The sequence below is a fragment of the Poeciliopsis prolifica genome, unplaced genomic scaffold, assembly GCF_027474105.1.
Source record: "Poeciliopsis prolifica strain line A6 unplaced genomic scaffold, Auburn_PproV2 SCAFFOLD052, whole genome shotgun sequence".
NCBI lineage: Eukaryota > Metazoa > Chordata > Actinopteri > Cyprinodontiformes > Poeciliidae > Poeciliopsis > Poeciliopsis prolifica.
Window position 1 is genome coordinate 1,340,975 of NW_026562427.1, and position 23,912 is coordinate 1,364,886.

General features: G+C 38.9%; 1 protein-coding gene across 3 annotated transcripts in view; it reads left to right on the forward strand.

Moving 5' to 3' along the window:
• The first annotated feature begins 878 nt into the window (after positions 1 to 878).
• Positions 879 to 23,912, forward strand: part of LOC129378489 (cytoplasmic dynein 1 intermediate chain 1) — a 59,097-nt gene continuing 36,063 nt past the window's right edge. Inside the window, exons 1-9 of one of the 3 annotated variants that reach the window (XM_055058781.1) lie at positions 879 to 1,146; positions 1,733 to 1,854; positions 2,003 to 2,120; positions 2,550 to 2,637; positions 2,905 to 2,910; positions 3,718 to 3,759; positions 5,715 to 5,774; positions 5,892 to 6,007; positions 21,587 to 21,682. In XM_055058781.1, the coding sequence (XP_054914756.1) occupies positions 1,747 to 1,854; positions 2,003 to 2,120; positions 2,550 to 2,637; positions 2,905 to 2,910; positions 3,718 to 3,759; positions 5,715 to 5,774; positions 5,892 to 6,007; positions 21,587 to 21,682 (634 nt within the window). In that variant the 5' untranslated portion in view covers positions 879 to 1,146; positions 1,733 to 1,746. The remainder of the gene's footprint in view (positions 1,147 to 1,732; positions 1,855 to 2,002; positions 2,121 to 2,549; positions 2,638 to 2,904; positions 2,911 to 3,717; positions 3,760 to 5,714; positions 5,775 to 5,891; positions 6,008 to 21,586; positions 21,683 to 23,912) is intronic. The other 2 variants (XM_055058779.1, XM_055058780.1) reach the window with 2 other exon arrangements.

A 23,912-nucleotide genomic window follows, 5' to 3' on the forward strand; every position in this document is an offset into this window, starting at 1 on the left:
TCATGCAAAAACCTTCTCTGAAGTTTCCTTTCCTCTATGATAAGGCATATCTTTAAATCAATACTTGACTAAAACTTTCCTCTGATATAATTCTTATGTCATTTCTACACGTCTAAATTAAAGCAAATGAAAATTTATATTTATTCAAAATAAGAGGTGAGAACTCTTTCTTTCTTTTTTTTTTTTTTTAGGAAACCTGATTGATCTTGATGACTTTTTACAACAAAAGAGAATCTGAAGCATAACATGCACCAGAACAGAGAAAATTGTTTTCACAGTGGTAAGAGCAACATTCGTTCTGGTCAGGACGTTTCATACTTCACAAGAAACATGAACCAAATAAATCAGAAGATGCTTTCCCGCATAATTCTCAAGAAAACATTATAAGGGTCTTCCATCTTCAACATTTGTACGGCAATATGATAATAGATGTGGGACACCAACAAAAACGAGGTTTCGCCAACGAAAACATGTCAAAGTTAAGCGTTGTCATTTCGAGCTTGCAGTCCCAATTGTTCCAGTTGTCTGATCTTGTAATGCATAATGGTCTTTAAACTTACATCAGCAAACTGTCTTGCTGTATTCATGCTGTTTTTTACACAAGTATTATCTCAAGATATTATCTCATCATCTTTGCAAGAGCTCCCTCTAACACGTTTTGTGTCATGTTTCTTATTTTAAGTAAGCAAATAAATCAATTTTTGTAAAAAAAACAACAAAAACAAACAAAAAAAAAAAAGTAAAGCAGCTCAGTCAACATCTTCCCAGTGTTGCAATGGCTCTTCTTCAGGCGGCCTCAAGATGGCGGCGTTGCTGATGACAGCGCCTCCCCAAGACGAGGAGGAGGAGGGATTTCCTCTCTTCCTCTTCAGCATCACTCCGCTCGTCGCTCCTTCCCGAGGATGTATCGGCGTGCCGGGCACCTGCTTCCAGCTACAATAACCCATTTTCACTTACTCGCTTACTGAGACCCAAACGAACCGTCCTCTAGTACCAGAGAGGCCTTTGATACAAAGAGACTGGAAGCAACCCGACAGAAGATGTGTTGATTTTTGTATTTATTTATTTATTTATTTTTAAATCGAGATACAGCAGTGAGACAGCATCTTTGCCCGTGACACATCATTAGCCCTACAAGTGGATAAGGTATGACACCGTAATATGGCCGCATATGCGACATATTGAAGCTTTTTGTTTCATTTTCAGCGCTGGAAGTTGTGTTTTTTTTTTTTTTGTAGTCGACGTCACAATAAAAGGCTCTCATATTTACAGGTTTGTGCGAATGTGCTCTAATTTCTAGCTTAACAGCGTTCAGTGACAAAGCACACAAATTCACATTCTTTCATATTGTCTCAGTGACCTGGGTTAGATTTATGCCAATATTCTTTGATACATTTCTATTCATTTATATTGAATGTTTTTGCATTGAGCTCAAAATTGTCAGGTTTTGACATGAGAATAAGGTTATGATTACATTTGATACATCCTCATGTTGAAATATTTGGCTTGATGCTTTTTTTTTCTTCTCGTTATTGTTTTGATACGTTTTAATCAATGCTCTCAGTTTTCAGTGGGGTTGTAAGGAAATGTGTCTGACACACCCGGCTGTGAACAGTCAGACTTGCTTTCTGGAGAGAAGCTCTTCTTCTGTGGTGTGTCATTTATTAGGGGACGACATATCAGGCGACTGCGTGCTGTTTCACTGTCATTTGTGGTTTATCGATCCCGAAAGGCCTCCAGGACACCATGTCAGACAAAAGTGACCTGAAGGCAGAGCTGGAGCGCAAAAAGCAGCGCCTCGCCCAGATCAGGGAGGAGAAGAAAAGAAAGGAGGAGGAGAGGAAGAAGAAAGAGGTAAAGGAAGTAGCACATAAATTTATGTTATGCTTTTTGTCAGACATGAAAAACTGCAGGAGGTGAAGTTGTGAAAAATGTGTGCCATGAATCTTTGAAAAAAAAAAAAGCCTCTGAGTTCTCCCTCTATATGCTTCCCTGGGTGGAGAAGTCAGACAGCCAGCAGAAAACAGAGGTGACGCCAGAAGATTCAGACCTGGACCGCAAGCGCAGGGAGACCGAGGCCCTGCTACAGAGTATTGGCATCTCCCCCGAACCTCCGCTAGGTACATCATATTCTCTTTTACAAGCAAAACATTTAAGAACATTCCTTCAATTGTAATTAAGTTCTCATGGAAAATTCAATGTGCAGGTCCGTGCTTATGTTGCATTGTTCATTTCCGCTGTTAAAAATGAGGCTTTGAATCCTCCTAGAAGTGTTTATCAGCTCCTTAAAGAGTGCTGTTCTCTAGTGGTCCAGGATTGCAACAACACCGTAAACTCCTCTAAAGTGGGTCGCTATTTATTTATTTTTAGCTCTAGTTATTTTTAAGTCGTGTAAAACAACAGATTGATGAGAAACAAAGCAAAAATCCTGCAGTGCACCTGGGCCTCTGTTCGCATTATGAGCTATATGTTTTTGCTTTGACAAAATCCTGTGCTTTGTCTTATGCATGCTTTAAAAACAAGATGGTTTTTGTTACCTTGTCCCTTAGTTCCTACACCTGTGTCGCCCTCTAAATCAGTGAGCACTCCCAGTGAGACGGGAAGCCAAGATTCAGCTGAGGGAGGGGCAGCAGGCAGGTAGGCAAACGTTTCTCACCCAGAGTTCAAAGCCAGGCGTTCTTCTTTATGTTGTTTGCCATTTTAAAAATGAATATAGTGAATATGGCATTTGTAGGAACAATGTTTTTGATGCTTATGTAAGAGATAGAAGACTTAAGGACTGCTTTTTGAAGTGTAAAGGCTTCATAAAAGACATTTGATCTAAAAATGGTAATAACTTTAATGAGGTCTGGATGGTTCACAGAAATATTTCTGTTTTTTTTCTTCTTGATATTGGCACGACAGATTTAGGTAAGGATGGTTCCACCAACGGTGAGGTTTCTTCATTGCGTATAAATGTGATTTTGGTGTCTCTTTTTTTTGTGATCACAGTACTTTGTGTTTTGATGACCAGTCTTTGGTTTACACACCAAGGTACATATGAGAAGTTTGCTTTGCAGAGTGTCAAAACCCTTAAAAATGAAGCTACAGAGACAGGCTAGCAGACTTAGTAACCCTGGAAAACCGTTCATTACCAAGACTTTTGGTAAGACACTGTGTCTATTTGAGAAAGCAACATTTTAGCCAATTTTTTAAAAGCAATCTTTGCTTTTATTGTGCTTCATTGGGCTTGAGTTTTTTGTTTCATATAAAGGCAACAAAAATTCAGTGAGATGTGATTTAAAGTTACGCGTCATATATGCTGCATCCATTACAGCATGTTATGTATGTTAATTGCAGAGAGGTGGTGCAGTCGGTAGTCCTAATGTCAGTGTTTTGGTGAAAAAAAAAAAACAGTGTGTGGTCATCAAGTGCTTTCCATTTGCTTACTGTGAGGTCAATGTGTGAGTGACGCCTTTGGGATCATCAGTGATTTATTGTTTGGTATGGCCAGTGGTGGCGTTGGGGGTTGAAGAAGTGAAGAAAGTTACGCTTACATTTCCAGGAGAACAGAATGCACTTTTGCTAAGTTATTCATTCATGTTAGTTTTTATCAATTTGGTGAATTGAAGACAACTTTCCCCCTCCAATTCCACCTTGGATGACGACATGCCAATTTGAGCTTCTCCATTTGTGGTTGAGTATGAATGCGTGCGTGTGTGTGTGTGTCCTTCATAGGTCAGGTTTCTCTAAAAACAAGCCCCAAGCACAGAGCTCAAGGTAAGCATTTTCATGTCAAACCCAGGAAACCCCTTCCTTAACTTTCTGTGGCTGAGGTCCAACTCAGAACAGAAAGGCTTCCACAGTGTTGTCTTTTGACTTGATTTAAAAGACCAAAAGAGTGCTGTGTCCCACCCTTCTCCTCCCCGCTCCTCTCTTGTCCTGTCTTAAGCTGTGCTGCCGCCTCTGATAGCAGCTCGAAACATCTCCTCTCACATGAGCTGAGCCGCAGAGGTCATTTCAGTTTCCTCAGAGGTGACAGTGTTGCTTAAAGTGTCATCTGTGCCACGGCAAAACAGCCAGCCTGTCAAGCCAAAGAAATCCCTTGGCACTCTTTGTTTCAGAGCTGTGTGACACATGCTGAATGTGTGACGGGTCTGTTTTCTGTTCAGCAATGTATCATCAGGAGGTCTGGTGTGTTATCCTTTTGCAGCTGGTGTGTTTCAGTTGAGAAACACTTTGATTTTCCCATAACTGATTGATTCCTACCTGCCAAAGCAGCAGAGGAATGCAGCCAGTGAGCTCAGCATTTTTCCTCACTGTTTGTTTTCCTAACCCTAACCCTAAATTTATTGACTGCATGGCATTTCCAATGCCTTATTTAGCTCTTAATTATTTGTCCATGCTAGACCTATTTACTCTATTACATCCAGAGCCTTGCAAAAATCCTTCATAGCCCTTTAACTTTTTTACATTTTCAAGTTGATGCTATAAAACTTCATACATTTTAAGGGGATTTTATTTGCCTGTCCAGGGGTCTGCAACCTGCAGCTCTGGAGCCATAAGTAGCTCTTTGGACTTTCCACAATGGTTCCTTAAAATCTTAGCTAAATATTATAACGAACTAAGTAATGTTTTCCATTTTTTTGTCACAGAAAAATTGCATTAAACAACACTAACATTAACATTTATAGTAATTACATCTATTTTACTTGTCATTAGATTGGAAAATAAGTTTTTTTTTTACATACTTCAATCAATATCCTATGGAAGACAATATATTCATCCTGATTTTGTAAAGTTTTCAAGTTTTAATTTGTTTTAAAATGTAAAAATATGAATGAAATTGTGGTTCTGTAAAAATAACAAACTTCCAACAGTGTTTCTGAAAAACAAAAGTTAATTTTTTCAAAATTTTATTTAACATTTGGGACTCTGAAGAAGTTTTACTTAGCCAGACTGAGAGCAAAAATGGCTCTTTGGGTTTTTAAGGTCATAGACTCCTGTACTAGACCAACCCGAAAGTGGGAGAATCACTTCTCTGGACTCTCACTCCTTATGGTAAACATGATGGTGATGGCAGCGCAATGCAGGGGTGATGCATGTTTTTCTGCCAAAGAGGATGGGAAGACAGATGAATCCAAATGCATGCCATGCTTTATAGGTTTTACCAGTAAAAAAAATAAAATACAATTCTGGTTGTAACATGAAAAATGTTAAAATGTTTAAGGGTGGACATACTTCTGCAAGGTGCTGGTAGCTTTTGCTTTTGCAGACTTTTGCTGATATATGTTTACAAAGAAACAATTTTTAAAAAAATGCAGCTACTTTTTCCTGATGAGAGAAAAGTGCAAGCCCTTAAGTGTGCTCTCATTTACATGGGAAAAAAGGTGGACATAAATACCTCCCAACCTAAAAGTTATTTTTTTGTCCATTTAAATGAGAATAACTTAGATTAAATAAAGGAATATAAAAATGTCAAGGATTTTCTGAATTTTAATTTGTTCTTCCTTTTAAATAAATGAAAAACCTCACAACATAAAAGCAGAGATCTTCAACGATGCATAATGAAAGACAGTATAATGTCTCATTACAGGAGACATTTTACTTCAACAGGCAATGTATGTGTGTGTACATGTGATGTATTTGTAGGTCCTTCATAAATCTGTCCTAGTGACTGCAAGATGTTTCTAACCATTCGTGTTCTCTCTTGCTCCCTCTGTTGGTGACATTAGGACACTGCAATGGGACACAGACCCCTCTGTGCTGCAGCTGCAAGCTGATTCTGAGCTTGGGTACATCTTTCTCATCTCACTCTCTAAAAAAAAAAAAGATTAGAAATTGACACAAGACAGTTTGGGATTTATTTACAATATAATTAGAGTCATTAAAATGATTTTGCTCTCATGCAGGCGAAAGATGCAGAGACTCGGAGCCTCTAAAATCACCCAGGTTGACTTTCTTCCCAAAGAGGTGGTTTCTTACAGCAAGGAGACACAAACACCTGTCAACACCCACCTCTCTGAAGGTATTTATTCATATATGTTCTGAAATATCAATTCTAGATTCAGTATTGTTCAAAAACTTCTTCACTAAGAAGAAGTTCATATATATGTATATAAAAAAATTCCCTTCTCACCCACCGCGGGTGGTTCTTATCCTCTGAGCTCGGGTCCTCTACCAGAGGCCTGGGAGCTTGAGGGGCGCAGTATCTTGGCTGTGCCAAGGACTGCACATTTCTGGACTGAGATGTCTGATGTTGTTCCTGGGATCTGTTGTAGCCACTGCTCCAGTTTGGGGGTTACTGCCCAAGGGCCCCGATGACCACAGGCACCACTGTGGTCTTCACCTTCCAGGCCCTCTCCAGTTCTTCCCTGAGGCCCTGGTATTTCTCCAGTTTCTCGTGCTCCTTTTTCCTGATGTTGCAATCACTTGGTATTGCTACATCTACCACAACGGCTTTCCTCTGATGTTTATCCACTACGACAATGTCTGGTTGGTTTGCCATTACCATTTTGTCTATCTGGATCTGAAGTCCCACAAGATCTTAGCTCTGGTGTTCTCCACCACCTTTGGGGGTGTTTCCCACTTTGATCTCGGGGTTTCCAGTCCATATTCTGCACAGATGTTTCTGTACACTATGCCTGCCACTTGGTTTTATATATATATATATATATATATATATATATATGTCAGATGAATCTCTTAATATACTAATTGTGTATATATATATATATATATATATATATATATATATATATATATATATATATATATATATATATATATATATATATATATATATGTCAGATGAATCTCTTAATATACTAATTGTATGTCTAAACAGAAATTTGCTGTTAAGTTTAAATGCCGCTACGATTTTATGTGGAGTTGATGCCAGTAAAAAAATAACAGTTTTCCTGTTTTGAGTGCATGGTCTGAGTCTGTAGAGAACACGAGACCACATGTGCATCCATGCGAGAATGTGCATATTTGGGTCCCTGCGAGTGGGCGTTCGCATGTGTGCTGAGCTGCGGCTACTAAACACATCCATATGGACAAAATCTGAGCTTTATTCTCACATTGGAGCAGGAAGAACATCCGTGATTCCAGGTGTAAAGGTTGAAGTGTTTTGGTTTTTTGGACCTAAATTGATATTTTGGATCAAGGACGGTTGGAGTCGCTCCACATAATTAGGCGTTTTGTTTTCTTTGCCAACAGTTAATGGTGATATTTTGTGTAGAAATGTTCTCTTGACATGCTGGAATGCCAATAGAAAGAATTCTTCTCAAATCTGCTCATACACACATCCACACACACTCTCTCCCTATCGTTTTCTCTATCTCCCCTTCTCTCGCTGCCAAGACAGCTGGCAGCCATGTGACTGTAAAGGGTTGTACTTCCTGCTTCCTGTCATTATAATAGATGGTCTGCTGTTGATTCCTCTGCCCCCCACCCCTTTAACCGGCAACCACTGAGCACATACACTCGTCTGTCCTGATCTGCATCCTAATGGCCTGCTGCAGCTCTCCTCATTTCCTCGGCAGCCCCAGGAATAGATCATGTATTCAACAAGTGCACGTGCGCTGACTCATGCTCACACACATGTTAACATATATGCGCGGCGGTATCACAATCCGTCACTCTCGGTCACGTTTGCTTTCACCTATGAGGACTTGACAAACAAATAATACCTGACGCTTAGATACAGACTAACAAGCGGGTTTATCTGAGTCAGGTAGTCGGCACAAGTATAAAAACAAACACGTCCAGCAACACTTTGTGTCTTTTTATTTAGATTCATTTGTTTTCAGTCTCCGTTGAGGGTTCAGGAGGTCTGAGTGTGTCTGTGTGCATGTGAGCCTGCATGCATGAGAACATCTGGGAACCAGAACAGAGTTCTGGTGGTCTTCTGGGAGGCGACCCTGGTCTCAGGAGCCCCTTTCTTTGCAGACTACCACAAAGCTTGTGTGTCTAGAGGGGGCGGGGGGGAAAGGAGACGGTAGCACCTGCCTGCTTCTCTGGCTGTTTGTTTGTTCAGGTCTGTTCCTTTTTTTGGAGGGATAATGAACCCCGCTTACAAAGCATATCTTAGTTTATGATTACAGATGAATTTTTTGTGCTTGAGCTACACACTTTAGCTTTGACTCTAAGGTGGGCTACGTTTGAGATCGCAATGTTGTGCGGATATAAGATCTTTAATGAAATGGTTAGATTTTTATGCTTGACCGATCCTGATCAGTGATGTCAGCACTGTCTAAGCACTGTCTAAGCACTGTCTGATCAGTGGTGTCCAAACCTTTAGCTAAGAAAACCAAAATCTTGAAATTGAAAGTATATGTGCGCCACTTTTCTTATTTTCCTGAAAAGCTAAATATATTTAATGAATTTTGATTATTTCTGACTTGGTCAACAATGACGCTCTATTTAAATGACATTAACAAGTTAGTCTGAATCTTTGTTCGAAAAGAAAATGGATCTGTAAATCTTTGTAAATTAGAAAATGTAATAGGAGCTAAACATGTTGGAGGAAAATAAATGGACTACAAAATGTATGGAGTCTTCTTAGTTTGGGCACTAAAACACTGAGAGATAAATTTACTGGAAATTCACACAGAGACTGCTGTTAGAAATGGCAACCACACAAATTACACTAATCACTAGTAAAAGGCGCTAAGACAGTTTAAAATGTCAAGTCTGTAACCTGCTGACTTTGTTTTGTGATAATTGTTACATCTTGTTTAACTGCAGAGTTATTTAACACTGACTGCTCTCTGCCTTACACAGGGTATATTTCAAATTTGGTCAAAGAAAACTGCTGTAAGCCCCCTTACAGTCAAAATAAATGAATGAAGGATTTTAAAATCTTACCCATAATAGTAAATTATAGTTTTTTTCTCTCAAATATTAAGTTGGGCACAGTTGTGATGTGTTTAGAAACAAGTGCATTGAAAGAAATGAAATCGCTTGAGATGTTATGCTCATTACATTTTTAGGTGTGCAAAAAAAAAGTACCTGCTATCCTGTATAAATTCCTTCAACATAACAAATTTTTCTTTATTTCTACATTTCCATTGCTCTAGACAGTTCTGTAAGATTGGGCTAGTTTGCAGTAGAGCTTTACATTTATTACCTTTCTGCTACTTTTCTGCTTTTTGTTACCTTCTGAACTCTGACCTTACACAATCCCCATGAGATTTATAATCATATTCTAATATTTTACTGCAGATTAAACTAAGAGAATATGAGTGAAAGGTTTCTCCCTCTTGAACTTCTAACCTCTTGTGTGCTCATATTTGCCCTCATGTTGTGGTGGCTGTTTTGTGTTTGTGTGTTTATTCGAGAGTGCAGCTGGAACCCTGGAGGCAGTGGCATTAAATTAGATTTAATCTGCGCTTTGTGTTTTAAAGCTCCTATAAAGTTAGTTAGACAGACTTAAAGCTGAACAAGTTGATGATGAGGATTTTTATGGCTGCAACCAGTTTGCTGTCTTGACATTTTGATGGGTTGCAGTAATCTTTTTGAAAGTCCTCTGATTAACCTATTACCAGTTTATGTTGTGCAATGCAGTCAGATTAAGTCCAGTCATGGTTGGCTCCAACTATTAACTTCTCTCTTCAGCGATATGAATGGACACAATTGTTGTGGGACATGGATGAGTTTGACTAGATGGTGGAGAAATTAATAAAAGACTAGCATTGTGTGTTACGGTAACTGGAATCAGTAGGGTCAAGCTAAGTTTACTGGACTGTGGACATTGTTATTTTATTATTTCATTATTTCATTAGCTGACCCAGTCAAACCAAATCTTGAGTTACTTCTGTCCTGTCCACTTCTTAAAATGCTAAAACACTTTGACCAAGTAAGATTAATGTCAGAAAATTTAAACCATTGGTTGTTCACTTAATTGTAAAATTTGAAAAATGTGTATTTTTTTCTCTTGGTTGAAATGCACCAAAAACGTACCAATCATTGAACTTATAACAGAGAATCATGCGGAACCGTGATCATTTTACTGTACATGTAATACATAAACTCATAAGATTAATTTGCAAATAGATAAATATCACTGTTAACAGTTTGGCCAAGACTGGAATTTACACACCATCATCACATTTGTGGGTCAAAGCTTAAACTACGCTATCGGTCCTCAAATGACGGCCCAAGGTCCACATCCGGGATGCGAGCCGTTTATTTTTGGACTTCCACGCTGGCTAGTTGCTGTCTGCAGTTTGCGATCAGACCATGTCCTGATCTGGAAAACACGACGGATAATGATCCACTCCGGATTCTCCATGTCTAAAAAAAACAACCGCTCCATAATTTTTGAGGTGACAAGTTAGTTGTGAATTACTTTCGCTAGGTGGAGCGTTTAACAGATGCTTAAAAGCTCATGTGAAAGAAGTCAGTGAAAATGAAAGAAAATGATGAAAATGAACAAAAAACTAAAAGGTAGTAAAAGGTGAAAATAAACGTTTTCAGAGTTTAAGTAAAGGATTGGCAAATTGAAACTAATATGGGAGGTGTGGTAAAGATTACATTGAAAAAAGTGGCCCTGATACTGGAGCAGTAATTGTTACCAGTGAACCAGAAAGGGGGCCATTACAGTTGAAACTCTTTGTGTATATGTGTATAATTAGATAATGCGATGCTGGAAAACCCCTTCTCGGGGTTAAAAGTTTCAGGGTTCAAGAGTTTACGTATTGTTTGTGCGTCTGTATCTAAAAATGTGTGTCTGCGACTTTTTCTTCACTCCAGTTTGCAATATTTTCTGGCCCACTGGTTTTTTTTGGGCTCTGTACAGCTCAAGTGTAACTTTGGTCAGAACTTCACCCTTTAAATAAGTTTCTTGCAAAAGGAGGCTTTCTAGCTAAATTTAGTGGGGCGTGAATAAAGAAAACCCCAAAACAAACAAACATCATGGGCTGGCATTAGTCTGAAAAGAAACAGTTACATTCCTCCAAATAGCTGAAGACTCATACATGAGAATTCAGACAGATGTTAACACTTAAATCTTACTGAAAGATACTGGAATAAATAGTCATAGACAAAATAACAAAAATTTACTTATATAAAAACCGACATATGGCTGTTTATGTCTTTTAGAATGATTCAAATGCAGCAGCTTAGTCATTTATACACCAGCTTAAAAAAAAATTCTCAATCTGTTTTTCAGATTGTATAAATAAAAAAAATGCTAAAAGGGAACATTTATACAAGAAAAAGTTATGAGAGCAGCCATTATCCTCAACATCAACCAGTTCAGCTTGAGCTTCGCTGTAGCATTCATTATGGACTCTGGATCATCCGAGTCAATTTGAATGTTCCTTTTATGTGGTCTTTGTTGTAAAAATCTCCTCCCTATTTTGTACTTCTCATCAAAAAACAATTTAGACTGGATGCAATCAGAATCCAAATTCTGTATTTTAAGACTCAAAATCATCCTCTTATTTAGCATAGAGGATGCTAAAGCTTTAAATCCCTGTGAAACTCTTTTTTGTGTGTGTGCCGGTGCTGGTGCTATTCTCTACATCTTATCAGCTGAGTGCTATAAGATGCAATGCTGTCTAAATATATTTTAATTGTTTATATATCAGTTTTTAGATAATTTGTGAAATTCTGAAATTGAGATTCATATTTTTCACTTTCTTCATTCTTATTCTACAACACATAAAAAGGAAATGCACGTCTGGGAGCATATGTTATTACACATAAATGGGATTAATGTTTACAATCTAAGGACGATGTTTACAATCAAATACGTCTGAATGTATAGAAGTAATAGAAAGATGATCAGAATAGACCAAATCTAAAAATCAGCACTTTAGACTTGAGAAAAAAAAAACAAACAAAACTGGTAATTGGTATCAGGCAAAAAGGAATGATCAGTGCAATTGCCATACTTTTGCAAAATATACCATTTATACCATATACAAACTAACAATAGTTAAAGAATGCAAGTAAGACATTCTTTGTACTGTTTTAGTTGCATAATTTTGTACAAAGCATCTGAACTATTATGCATTCAAATAGAAGAGAACACCGCATAACTTACTAACTTTATCTGAAATTCTCATTACCCACTGGTTATTGGGCAGTCGTTACAGTCGTTGACAGAGGAATACGGTTTCTGGGAGTGTATTCTGCCTCGTCAACCACACGCATGTCCGCGTGTGTGTGTATTTTGTTCTGTGTGCATGTGTGCCCGGCCGCATATGGAAGTACTTGTCTCATACCTCTTGTTGTTGTTCCAGTCAGACAACAGACTGAACTGACCAGAAGGGGTGTGAGCGTGTCGAAAGTCAAACGCTATCTAGAGAAAAGCACCAATAAGGACAAAAAAAAAAAAAACGAAGTGTAAGAATTTGTCTTTTTATGTCTTTTTATAGAGCTGTTGCCTTGGGGTAGTTTTTTCTTGTAATTCTGCTGGAGTGGGTGTGTGTACATTCATGCTTGCAATCCTACTTCTCAGATTCAGAGCCAGCTTTTTGCATTACAGTGGATGTGAAGTTTTCCCTTGCAGAAGACTTGTAATTGTCTCTTTTGGGGTTTGGTTTCATCTCCACCGCTCTCCAAATTAGCAAAAATCAGCCTTCACTCCTGTTTCACTTGCAAAATTGATCTTGGGTCCAAAGCGGTTTGAGTCGGAATGATCAAGGCTGTTAAAACACAGAAAAATCCGGCATGATGGAGAGAAAAGAAGCCTCTGCAGCGCCTGAGGTATTTCAAGCAAGTCACAGATGATTGCAATTTTCCACTATGACCACTGTATAATGAGGTACATGAACTCTGTCTGTACCCCCTACCTTATGCCTTCTCTCTCCAGTAACACGACTATCACCCGAAATAGTATTTGTCATCTGATGAGTACCTGAGATGAGTTGAAATGCAGTTTTAGGTTTCCATTTTTCTGTCTTTCAGCCCTCTCATGTTCTTGGTTTGCAGTGTGCTGGTCTTGACTTTTTGACATTCGGGCCCCACCCTGTCCCCCTCGTACTGTCTTTTTCCACACATATAAAACAACTGTGGGTTTCTAACATTTGCCTGGGTGGTCTCTCTTCTTACACCAGAGAAAAAACCCCAAAAATCTGTGGATCCTGGGGGATTTTCATTTGATATGGCTCAGGGCTGCAGCTAGCCTTCGCCAAATAGCTTAACTTGTTGTTTTGTTTGAGAACTTTATGGACAATTTCACCTCTTATATTGCATATATTCTACATTTTGTATTTTGACAACAAAAATATTTAAATTAATGACAATAATTTGTTTGTATTTGATATTTAGTCAAAAGTTATTTGCTTTCTTAAGAATGTAGTTGCCACTTATAGCTATTAAACACATGTTATTGTGATAGTGAGTTTACAGCCTCATTAGGTTCAGTAGTCTTGATATTCCTAAACTCGCCAGCAGGGAGCACTCTTGGCACATGTTGTTTTTTCTCAACTCTCACCAACCTGAAATTACGGCGTCTTAACCAGATTTTTTGATTTTTTTTTATTTAATGAAATAATCTCACTCCAAACTCTGACAGTAATAAACTCCTAATCTCTTTTAGGATATATATTATTTCTCTAACAAAGCTGCCTTATGAATCATAAACTCCATCAAAGCATCTGTAAATAGTTTTGTCTATTTTAGCACAACCTGGAAAATCTTGACCTTTAGCCAGCTTTTGTGAAATACTTTTGTCCCATAACCGTAAAACTAAATGAAACACCAATGGGGAAGCATGGACCACCGGTCGACGTCTTAGCCACACAAACAGTGACACAAATACTAAGTCAGTTGGTGCCACATCATTTTATTGTTTGTTTGTTTTTCCTTGGACACTCTCTGTCTTTTGATTCATCCTCTTAACTCTCTCGCTCTGACTGGGTTTTTGACAGTTTGGAAAGTTTGAAGTCATGGGTTTTAATCAGGACCCTGTGGTGGGACTCGGAGCATGGCACGGCACGGCCATGATGGCTCATTTTAAAGATGTGGGTCTGGGTCGGGGCCAAGCCTGGGTGGCACTGCTGGAAAGAGCGTGGCGTCCTGAACAGACAGAAAGAAAGGAGAGGGAATCAGCAGCCCACAGTACTCAGCAAAAGTTAGCCACAGACCCCTTAAAGGGCTGTAAGGGCTGCATTAATGAAAGTGGGTTATGTGTGGAATGGTGTGTGTGTTTATGGTGAATGCAGACTCAAACACACACATATACAAAGCCTGATCAGTGTGGGGAAGTGCGTGGAAAAGATGCATTAATATAAATCCTGCTGTGGGTTTTAGCTTTGCCAGTTTGCATTAGGTCCTGCTGCTAATGTGTTGGTGTGTCGGGAATACTTTTACCTCTACTGTGGCAATCATTCCTCGATGAACCATGATGAATTTTCAACAGCGTTTCTATTAGAATAAATAATAAGGGAAAAATTGAGGAAAATTAGCAAAAATGGCTGTAAAAGATTATGAGCGCCTGGCTCTTTGTGCATCTTGGCTTTCTCTTGTAAATGAATAAAATCTACTCTTCGTGGCCCAAAACGCTTTTCTTTTTCCAACCGGCTACTCAACAAATGTCTCCACTTTGCAGGCCATTTCAGTGTTGTGCCCTCACAGTGTGATGTCTTTTCAAGAAGTTGCGACTGTGATGTCTGTCTGTGCAACGATCAGCAAGATTCCTGAGCAGGTTGGACTGGCCTTTCACCTCTCAGAAAAAGATCTGCTCGGCTTTACGAATGGATAGCTCCAAACCAGCAATTTTCCATCCTGGCGAGCTAACTGGGGTCCCTAAAATGGTTGCAGTTTTTCTCTGTGCTCAGATGGAGAATATAGCTGTTTTTAACTGTCAAACCCTAAAGCAAGTAATATGGAATACTTGTTGTAGATCTCGGGAATAAGTAAAACAATAAAAAGACCTTTAAAGCACTTTTTTATACCTATGAAATTGTTTTACAAATGCATCTTTCATTTGTATTCCAAGGTCAATTGAGCCACACTTTTGCTCCAGATCAAACAGACAATGACCTTCCAACTGTGTTCAGCTGTAAATATTATTTGAATATAGCAGTCAGATTAAATAGAGATCATCAATGTTGAAGTATTGCCACAGATTTTCTAGATTGGAGTTGGGTCTATAACATTCTAACAAATAATTATTCTGAGATATTATAGACCCTTCAGTGATTTGTGCTGGTTTTCAGTTTCTGTAAAAAATACTTAAAAAACCCCCCTCTAAATACGGTTTCTTAATACTTTTTCCTGAAGTTGGGTAAATAATTTTGGAGTTCCATTCAAATTCAAGTTACTTTAAACCTCTCATTTCTTAAAATAACCGAGTTAGGATTAGAGGTACTCTTTTTTTAGGGTCAGCGTATGTTGTGTCAGGGCCACATAAGAGGAGGTTTCAAATGGGGTTGGCCTCTACAAAGCTCCCATGTTGTGGTCCTTTTAGGTCCTTTTAGGACCACAACATGGGAGCAGCAGTTTAGCAGCCCAGAAGTTAAAGTTCTGATACAAATCCATGCTGATTTATGTGGAGTTCTAACTCCGACTATTTTTTTTTTATTCTTTTGCATTTCTCCCTGTGTGTCCTCAGTCTCCTCTTTGTTACTGAATACAACTGGGACGAGTTCTGTCAACTCAAAATGTGCGTGACTCAGTTCGGTAGTCACCTCCATGCTGCTGTGATAAGTCAGCTGCTCTGCCCCCCTCACTGTATTTGATGACAAGCGGTGCTCATTCTCATCCTCCCTTTTACACAAACACCCACAGCTCTTTGATAACTGCTCCAGGCATGCGCTAACGCATTTCAACACCAACACCCAACTGTGGATTGGGTTCAGAATCAAGGTTCAGCTGACGCTTTGATCCATAACCAAACAGAACACATGCCAACACTTTATTGCTCTGACGCATCACGCCATTGTGCTTCATGTACTAGCTGAATAGGAGCAATAGACGGTCCGCGTCTTTTATATGCAGCCAATATCTTTCCCCTCACACGTGCTGAGGTAACCTCCAACTGAGAAATAGTACAACATGTTTAAGCTAATGAAACTCCCAGCAGTTCATCAGTCTTCATTAAGACTGTTTTTACTTTAATCCACAAACAGATCAGCCCATCACTCTCAGCTGCGTGATTTCAATCATCTACTTAGCAGAATTCACTATATGTAGAGTTAATCACTCTCAGCAGTGTAGCTAAATGCATCGTATCGCTATACTGGTTTTAGTTTTGATTATGGTGAGCATTGCCCTGGTTGGATTTCCATAAGTCTTTGTTGTTCCACGAGTTTTGTTTCTGTCCAGAAAAGGAGAGTCAGATTACATATGAAAGAGTTTTTCACTCTGTGGTTTTGGACCCTGAACTACTCTCTTTGAAAGTGACAAATTTTGCCATTGTTCTGTCCATTAGGAAAAAAACAAAACTCTAAAGTTGTCTTCTGATCTAAATGTGGACATAAACGTTTAATAAACTTACACACTAAATTAAAATAATCCTGAAACATTCTAAGTTTCTTTACATCTTACTTTGAGTGACCAAGATGCTCATGCAATCTTTTGAAATAGTTTAAAATAATCAGTCTTCCAGCTTTCTTTTGACATGGGATGCTTTTGTAAACCCCCACATGACCATTTCAAGAAGACTTGGTCTTTAAAATGATACATATAATAAGTAATCATCAGCTTTCCTTGATATCCTGAATTGGTTTATTCAATTTTATTCAATATCAGAAACTATTGCTTCAACAGAGCAACCAGATCTGTTTCTTACACCTTTGGTTGAAAACACATGAGAGTTTAATTATTAGTTTCCAGATAAAATTCATTATTCACAGTTGAATGTTTATAATGGCAAGATTTTACCTTTTTCTTTGCATCTAGTTGGTAACTTTCTTTTGGTCAGGTGGCATATTGTTTAATTGTAATTTTTGCAAAACTCTGTAAGGGGCCAGAAAACTATGAGTGAATAAAAACAATAGTGTTTTATATTTGATCAGTTAGCCACGTCAGACATAACATTGCATCTAGCATTTTAAAATTAATTGTCGTAGTAAAATGATGTCATTATCCGACTACACTGAAATTTTAAGCTATAGCAGATATGCAAATGGGAAACAGAAATATACTCTTTAATATTTTTAGTAATTACTAACAGCAACCAGCTACAGCAATACAAATATTAAATTTAATATGGAGAGTAGCCCAAATTCAAACCAATCAAACCAAACTGCTGGTAGAAAAACAGGAACCGACACGGGATTAAGGAATCAGAGAGATGCTTATGTTTGGAAGGTGATTACTGGAACAAGACAGGTGAGTGATTGCATATGGGGAACCGCTGCGAGAGGTGCGCAGTACAAAGGTACTGAAGAAAAGAAGAATGCAAAATGGACATAGGATAATCTAGGGATGAATAAGGAAGAACTAGAGAATCAGAGAGATGAGTAAAAATCAGTAAAAAAGTGGAAGAATGAGAACGCAAAACTCTGATAAAACTAAACCACAAATCATGACAGTTTTCCCTTTAAAACTCTTTTATGCTAATTCTTCTTTTTCAAACCACTGCATCTTTAAGGAGCATTTCCTCCAACATTTGTTCAAGCATGTAACATTTGTAAAGGCACTTAGTTTCCCTGTTTTACTGAGACCGTTACCCGATTTAGAACAATCAAAAGCAGCACTCTCATTTACTGGCTAACCATTACTATTTTAAAATCCTCAGCTTGTTTTGAAATTAGTGCATCTTTATAGCAATTTTGGTGCGTTGTCAACAATATCTATACATTGCATTTAATAATTTTTTAAATAATCCTAATTCACTGGATTATGAATATGACTTAACACTAAGGCCCTTTTAGCAACTGTGCAAAATGGGAAAGAGATTCAAACAAGGCAGTGGCGTGTTGATCTTCATTAATTAAGAAACAAGACTACAGGAAAACAAGAAAACATTCAATGAGCATGACGTCTACTACAGATAAAATAAGGGCTTGTTTATGAGTTCTAGAAACTTTAATTGCAAAAACGTTTTTCTGTTGGTAAAGCTGTTTGTATGAAATAAGGCGCATCTCTGGCCTAAAAGCCTAAAAGAGACAGAACATTAACGAATAGCACACATCCCAAAACATCGAATCTCTTACTTAAGACCATTCGTTTGTGGTGAGATTATGTGAGGTGTTACACAGCACGTTCCTTTTTCTAAAATTGAGAATATGAGTATGTGTTAGGAAACAATAGGTAGATTTTTGTTTTCTTTTCAGATTGGTCTGACAAAACATTTGTTGCTGCAGTAAAAGCGAGTTGTTTGAAGCAATCCTAGGTGTGTGGATAGTGTGTGTATTCTCTCTTTTACCCCTCGACATGTGTGTGTATGTTGTATATATCTCCTTCATGCCTGCTGGGATGCTCTGAATTGACCGGACCCGGTCAGCATGAGTAAGCAGCTGGGAGAAGATTGAAGCAGCCAGATGCAGACGCTCGGGCCGCCGAGGATATCATTACCCCGGGCGTGTAGCCGGCCAAAACAGCAGCCCCCAAGTGGCGTTTCATCAAGGTGGACCCCCCGTCTGTGTTGAGCGGGGAGGATACCAGTTAAACGGTCGTCCCGCCGTGAGGAGTGGTATTAAGCGGCAGGTGGAGAAAGGAAAGCGTCTCGTGACTAGAATAAGGTGGAAACAGGAAGGTGTGCGGATACTTAGGGATAGCAGGCAGACACATTCACACTGTGAGATTGTCTCTCATAATTTCCCTTCACTGCTTCTTTTACAATGCAATAAGAAACCATGTGAATCCTCTCTGTGTGTTTTGCTCCAACACTTTACATAAAGTTTTGTGTTCGATATTTCTATTATCTCCTCTCATTTGCCCGATTTTGCTCGACTTTCCGAGCGCATGTAAGGGAGAAAAAGAAAAAATTCTGAAAGCATCCACTGAAGGGAAATAGTGGAGATATTTTTGGTGCAGGATTGTGACAGGACTGCTTGATGCATGGCCATTGGCAGAGACATCAGCAGTATCTTCATACGGGAATTGGACCGTCTCTCCTCCGTGAGGTAACCCATAGGCCATGAATCAAGCTCCTTTGCTCCAGACTCCTGTGGTCCCACGGACTGACAGTTTGACCGCTCCTCAATGTGGTCTCCCTCCTCTCCTCACACTCCTCCCATCCCCATCACCACACATTCCAACCACCGGACCAGTCACATAAGGTCAAGAAAATAGAGAAGAATAGTAGCTGTGTGTAACATATCTTCCTGCTTTCCTTTTTTTTCACATCCTGAAGCTTTTCAGATTAATAACCGCAGTTTGTTGAGGGGAAAATGATTGACAGATGCGCAAAAAACTCCACACCAGAGAGAAATAACACTTTTTAAAAGGGAGCACAGGAGAGAGAAAAAAGGCTGAAAATAGTACTACTGCTGTGTGCTCTGTTAAAATCTGTTTTAGCTGCTCAGACATGAAGTTAGTCTGGCAGTCTGCCCGTCTGTGTTTCTCTGGCCTCTCCTCCTCACTGGTGGGTCACTGGTGTTTGGATCAGGACTACTGGCTGTTAACCACCAACTTGGATCCAGGCTGAACACCATGTATTTGATTTAGCTTAGTCATTTATTATGTACACAGAATGAAAATTAAAGTCATATATCAAGCCTGTTTTAGTGGAAGAAGTAAAGGCAAAAAACAGACATAAACATTTAAGGAAGGATGTGCTGTGGAAGCTAATATTATAATTAAATCAAGGATTTATCACACTGATAACCAAGTTTCTGGGTCGGTCACATGATGCAGGAACAATTTTTAATGCCGTTTCTTTGGGTTCTGAAAAAAGGTTTGTTGAATTTCAGTGTTTTCCAGGGCTGGATAAGAAGGACCGAATTTACAGAGATGTGGATCCCTGGGCTGGAGATAGTTTTAGTGCCCTAGCCAATAAAAATATATTCTATGGCAAATTACACGATATTAAAACTGTATGAACTGATGTACGATAAGAGCGATAAGTCCTAGAAGAATATTCTAACTTCATAATTTTCAAACAACTAATTACTGTGTAGTCATAAAAATCTCAAAATATTTTTACAATGAACCTCATAAGAGCCTATGACACTCAGATAAAGTACAGTGTCTGAAAAGCACGCATTTATTAAAAAATAAAAACAAATAAATAATAAATAAAAAAAACATTTTAGGTCCGCACCCTGAGGCCTTTCGAAAGTCTGGCTCAGTGCATATGGGAAGAGAAAACAATTAGGACATTGTTTTTATTTCCAATTCATTCATTCATTCATTCATTCATTCATTCATTCATTCATTCATTCATTCATTCATTCATCCATCCATCCATGTTTTATATGAATTTCCCACTGGAATTAATAAGGTAAATTCACTTGTTCATTCATTCATTATACTATGGTCAAAAAAAGGCCAGCAAAGGGTTAAAATTTTATTTTTTATACATTCAAATTTTTCAGAAAAATTGTGTAGAGACGCTGAATTAAATCAAAGCAGGAAGTTTATGAAAAGCTTAGCTCGGTGCAAGTGATAAAGAGACAGTTGAGTAAAAGTAGCCCTGGAGTGAGTGGTTTTATCAGTGCCCTAGGCCGTACTCCAGCTGAGTTAAACACACTCTGACATGTCTGCGTGTGCATGTGTCTGCGCGTAGCATTTCTGAGGGTGTGATGTAGTCACTTCCTCCCACTGGACTGAGCAACTGTTGTCAGCTCGACCCTGCCAGTTAACCCCTCGCCACCCCTGGCACCGCGGGCGAGGGCCCCCGCTTGTGTGTGTGTGAGAGGGAGAGAAAGCCAGATTGTGTGTGTGTCTGGCGTGCGCGCCGGCAGACCACAGGTGTCTGGTCGCGGTGTCAGAGTGTTAAGAGGTCTTTGGAGAGGGCCCCCCGACTATCGGCATCTGTTTCAGAGGGAGGGCGCTGCCGAAACGAGGAGAGGTTGGCGAAGGTTACCTACACAGACCCTGAGGGGAGCCGGGGGCAGTAGCTGACAAGCAGGTGCCTGTGTTGACAGTAACCCTTCATAGTTGAACCCAAGACGCACACACACATACACACACGCATACACGCCGCACTGACTTCAGTATAAATCCTGGAGAGTCAAACATAATTGCGGAGCCTGATTAGAGTAAACGCAGAGGGAATCCCCTCTTACACACACACATACACATCACAGGATCTCTATTCCAGCGGGTCGAAGGTCAAGAGTGGAAGAGGAAAGCGCTCAGGACTTACATTTCCTGTGGACTGTGTGTGCTTGTGATTTGTGTTCACATTGACCACTACACTCAGTCATGTAGGCCATTTATGATCAATTGAAACATTCAAAAGCAGGTTCCCTTTGAAATATCCGTTCCCGCTGCAAAGTACCTTAACTTACACATGTAACTGACTGAAAGTGAGCAGCATTCATGCTTCAACTACAAGCACCTCTCTGTTTGCAAATGCAACCCATTTGGGGTGAATGTTAGTCAGGTGTACCGACGCATGTCTGGGAATGATTATTTTGTTAAGAAGCAAGGGGAGGAGACACACAGAGGGAGGTCGGGGAAAATTGGAACAGCTGTTGATTAACATGAGTCCTCTCTCGCTTTTTCTTCTTCTTCTTCTTTTACTCTCTTTCAGTTGAGGAGGAAGAGGAAGATGAAGAGATGATGGAGGCCAAGCCAGGCCCAGAAGCCGAGCTGCAGGATGAAGATGACAACAAGGAGAGCAAAGATGGTATGGAGAATATCTGAATAATGCACAAAGTTTGAATTATTGACTTTATTTACTCCAAGAACAGTGGTTCACTGCTGCAAAGCGCTATCCCACATAACAAATAAGTTGATGATAATAAAGATGACATTAAAAAGTAAGAATAAGATTAGATTTGAACATAAAGGTGAAAGAAAAGAAGATATCTAAACATAATAATATCTCTACTTCTAAAGAAATTTGAAACTAATCTCTAGTGTACCAGAGCATACACCTCCTACTCCAGTGTTGTTGAAGCAAAGAAATGGTTTTGGAAAAAAAACTCTAGATTTACATAAAAACACATCAAATGCAATACCGATTAAGTTTCTTTTTATCACCTTCGTCTATATCTTCTGTAGCCACAGCAGCGAATAAACCGCTTTCATAGCTTTTAGCTGAGGCAGTAAATTGTTATAGCTTATGTTTGGAAGCAGCACAATATCTTCTCACTATGCAGCTGTTTTATTGCTATCCTACTGTAACACTTTCCATCATATTTATTGCTAAGCTAAAATATGTTATACTTAGCAATTTTTACTAAATAAAACATAAACAATAAAGTTGAATTTAATTAGCTTCAAATTGATTCAAAGGAATTGGGTTTAAACTCAAAGTTAAGTTGGATACGACATTGTGTACACCAGATAATCTATGTTTGTGAAACTTTATGTGGAAGTGTTGTCATTTAAGGGCTAGACAACCACTCCCTCCTCCAACAGCTACATAAGTTGTTTAAATGAAGGGGATTTCCCACTGAATTCTCATTTTTTGAACAAAGACAAAGTAGACAGTTTGGATTTTTTTCTCATCTTCTAGCTTGGTGCCAGAAGACCAAGAACAACTCTCAATTAAAAAGACTGCTGTTTTCAAACAGTCTGTAGCATGACAATTAACCTACTTTGGTAGAGGTCTTGTCAACTTCAGCCTCTCAGGCCCTCAGCTCTCACAATGTGTGCAATAGTTGACAATATAACTTTCTTGCATAATTTATTTTCCTAATTTCACAGTGCAGAAAAAAATCTGTTTTCTTATTTTGATAATAACCTGAGTTCTCTTGTTTCCAAGTTGTACAACATAAAAAACTGACAAAAAAATATGATAATACTTGTAATACCTGTAATAGAAAGGTCTTATATCGAAATGAGCTTTCTGAAGAACATCCTTGGAGTGGTGGAAGCTAACAAGCTCTTCTTTGATGATGCTGCGCAACAGACACAAAATCTCATATTATTATTTCCACTCTGATCAGAAGATTTAGATACTGAATTTTAAATGACTAATGCCAGTTAAAACAGTGATCGCCTCATTAGCTGTTAGCTCACACTGCTCTTTGCAACAATCTCAGGATGATATGACATGTTTCTACTACGGGCCAGGGAACTTTTACTGATAACGACAGAGCATCAGCTCAAAAAATGAAAAAGTAACCCTTGATGATGAGATCAGTACGATTGCTATTGCGTTTACAAATTGTCCAATTTAAGCTTTATCTTTCTCGACTCGATGTGTAATAAATGACTCAGCAAAAATAATACTTTTTGGAAAAAAACGAACAACACAAATAAGTGTACAACAAATTTTCTTTTTTTTGTGTGTGTTCCTTCCACTTTCTTCATCGACATTTTTGACATATTTTGGGGGGAACTTTAAAATATATATCACATTGTTATGACAGATTACAGCACAGACAAAAGCTCTCATTCTTTACCCTTCAGTCTTCCTCCCTCTCTGCTTCTTGCATGTTGCTGGTGAGTCTGTGATGAAACGTGGCCGCTCATGTGTGACACTTTTTTTTTAGCCCAGTCAGTGGCTGTATCTGATTGGAGGGAGGGGGTAGGTTACAGTTGAGGTTGAGGTTAAGGAGGGTCTGCCATATCAGCTCCATGGCATGTGGAGGTCAGCGCTGATTAAAAACCTGTCACTTGACCCTCTGGCCACATTTCAAAGGAAAGACAAGTGTGTTTGTGTGCAAGACCACGTGAAAGGTTTGTGTAGTTTATAATAGAAAGAAAAGGACACAAGGCTTTTGGGGTGTATTGATATTGCTAGATGTAATAAAGCTTTAGATGTATGTTCAGTTGAATAAAGTGAAACATTTTTTGGGCTGCAGCAAACAGGAGACAAACAGATACACGCATTCGTAAACACACAATCACCCGTCTCATCCTGGCCTATTAGAAGGCCTGGCCTTTGATCTGGGCCACTCGATTCA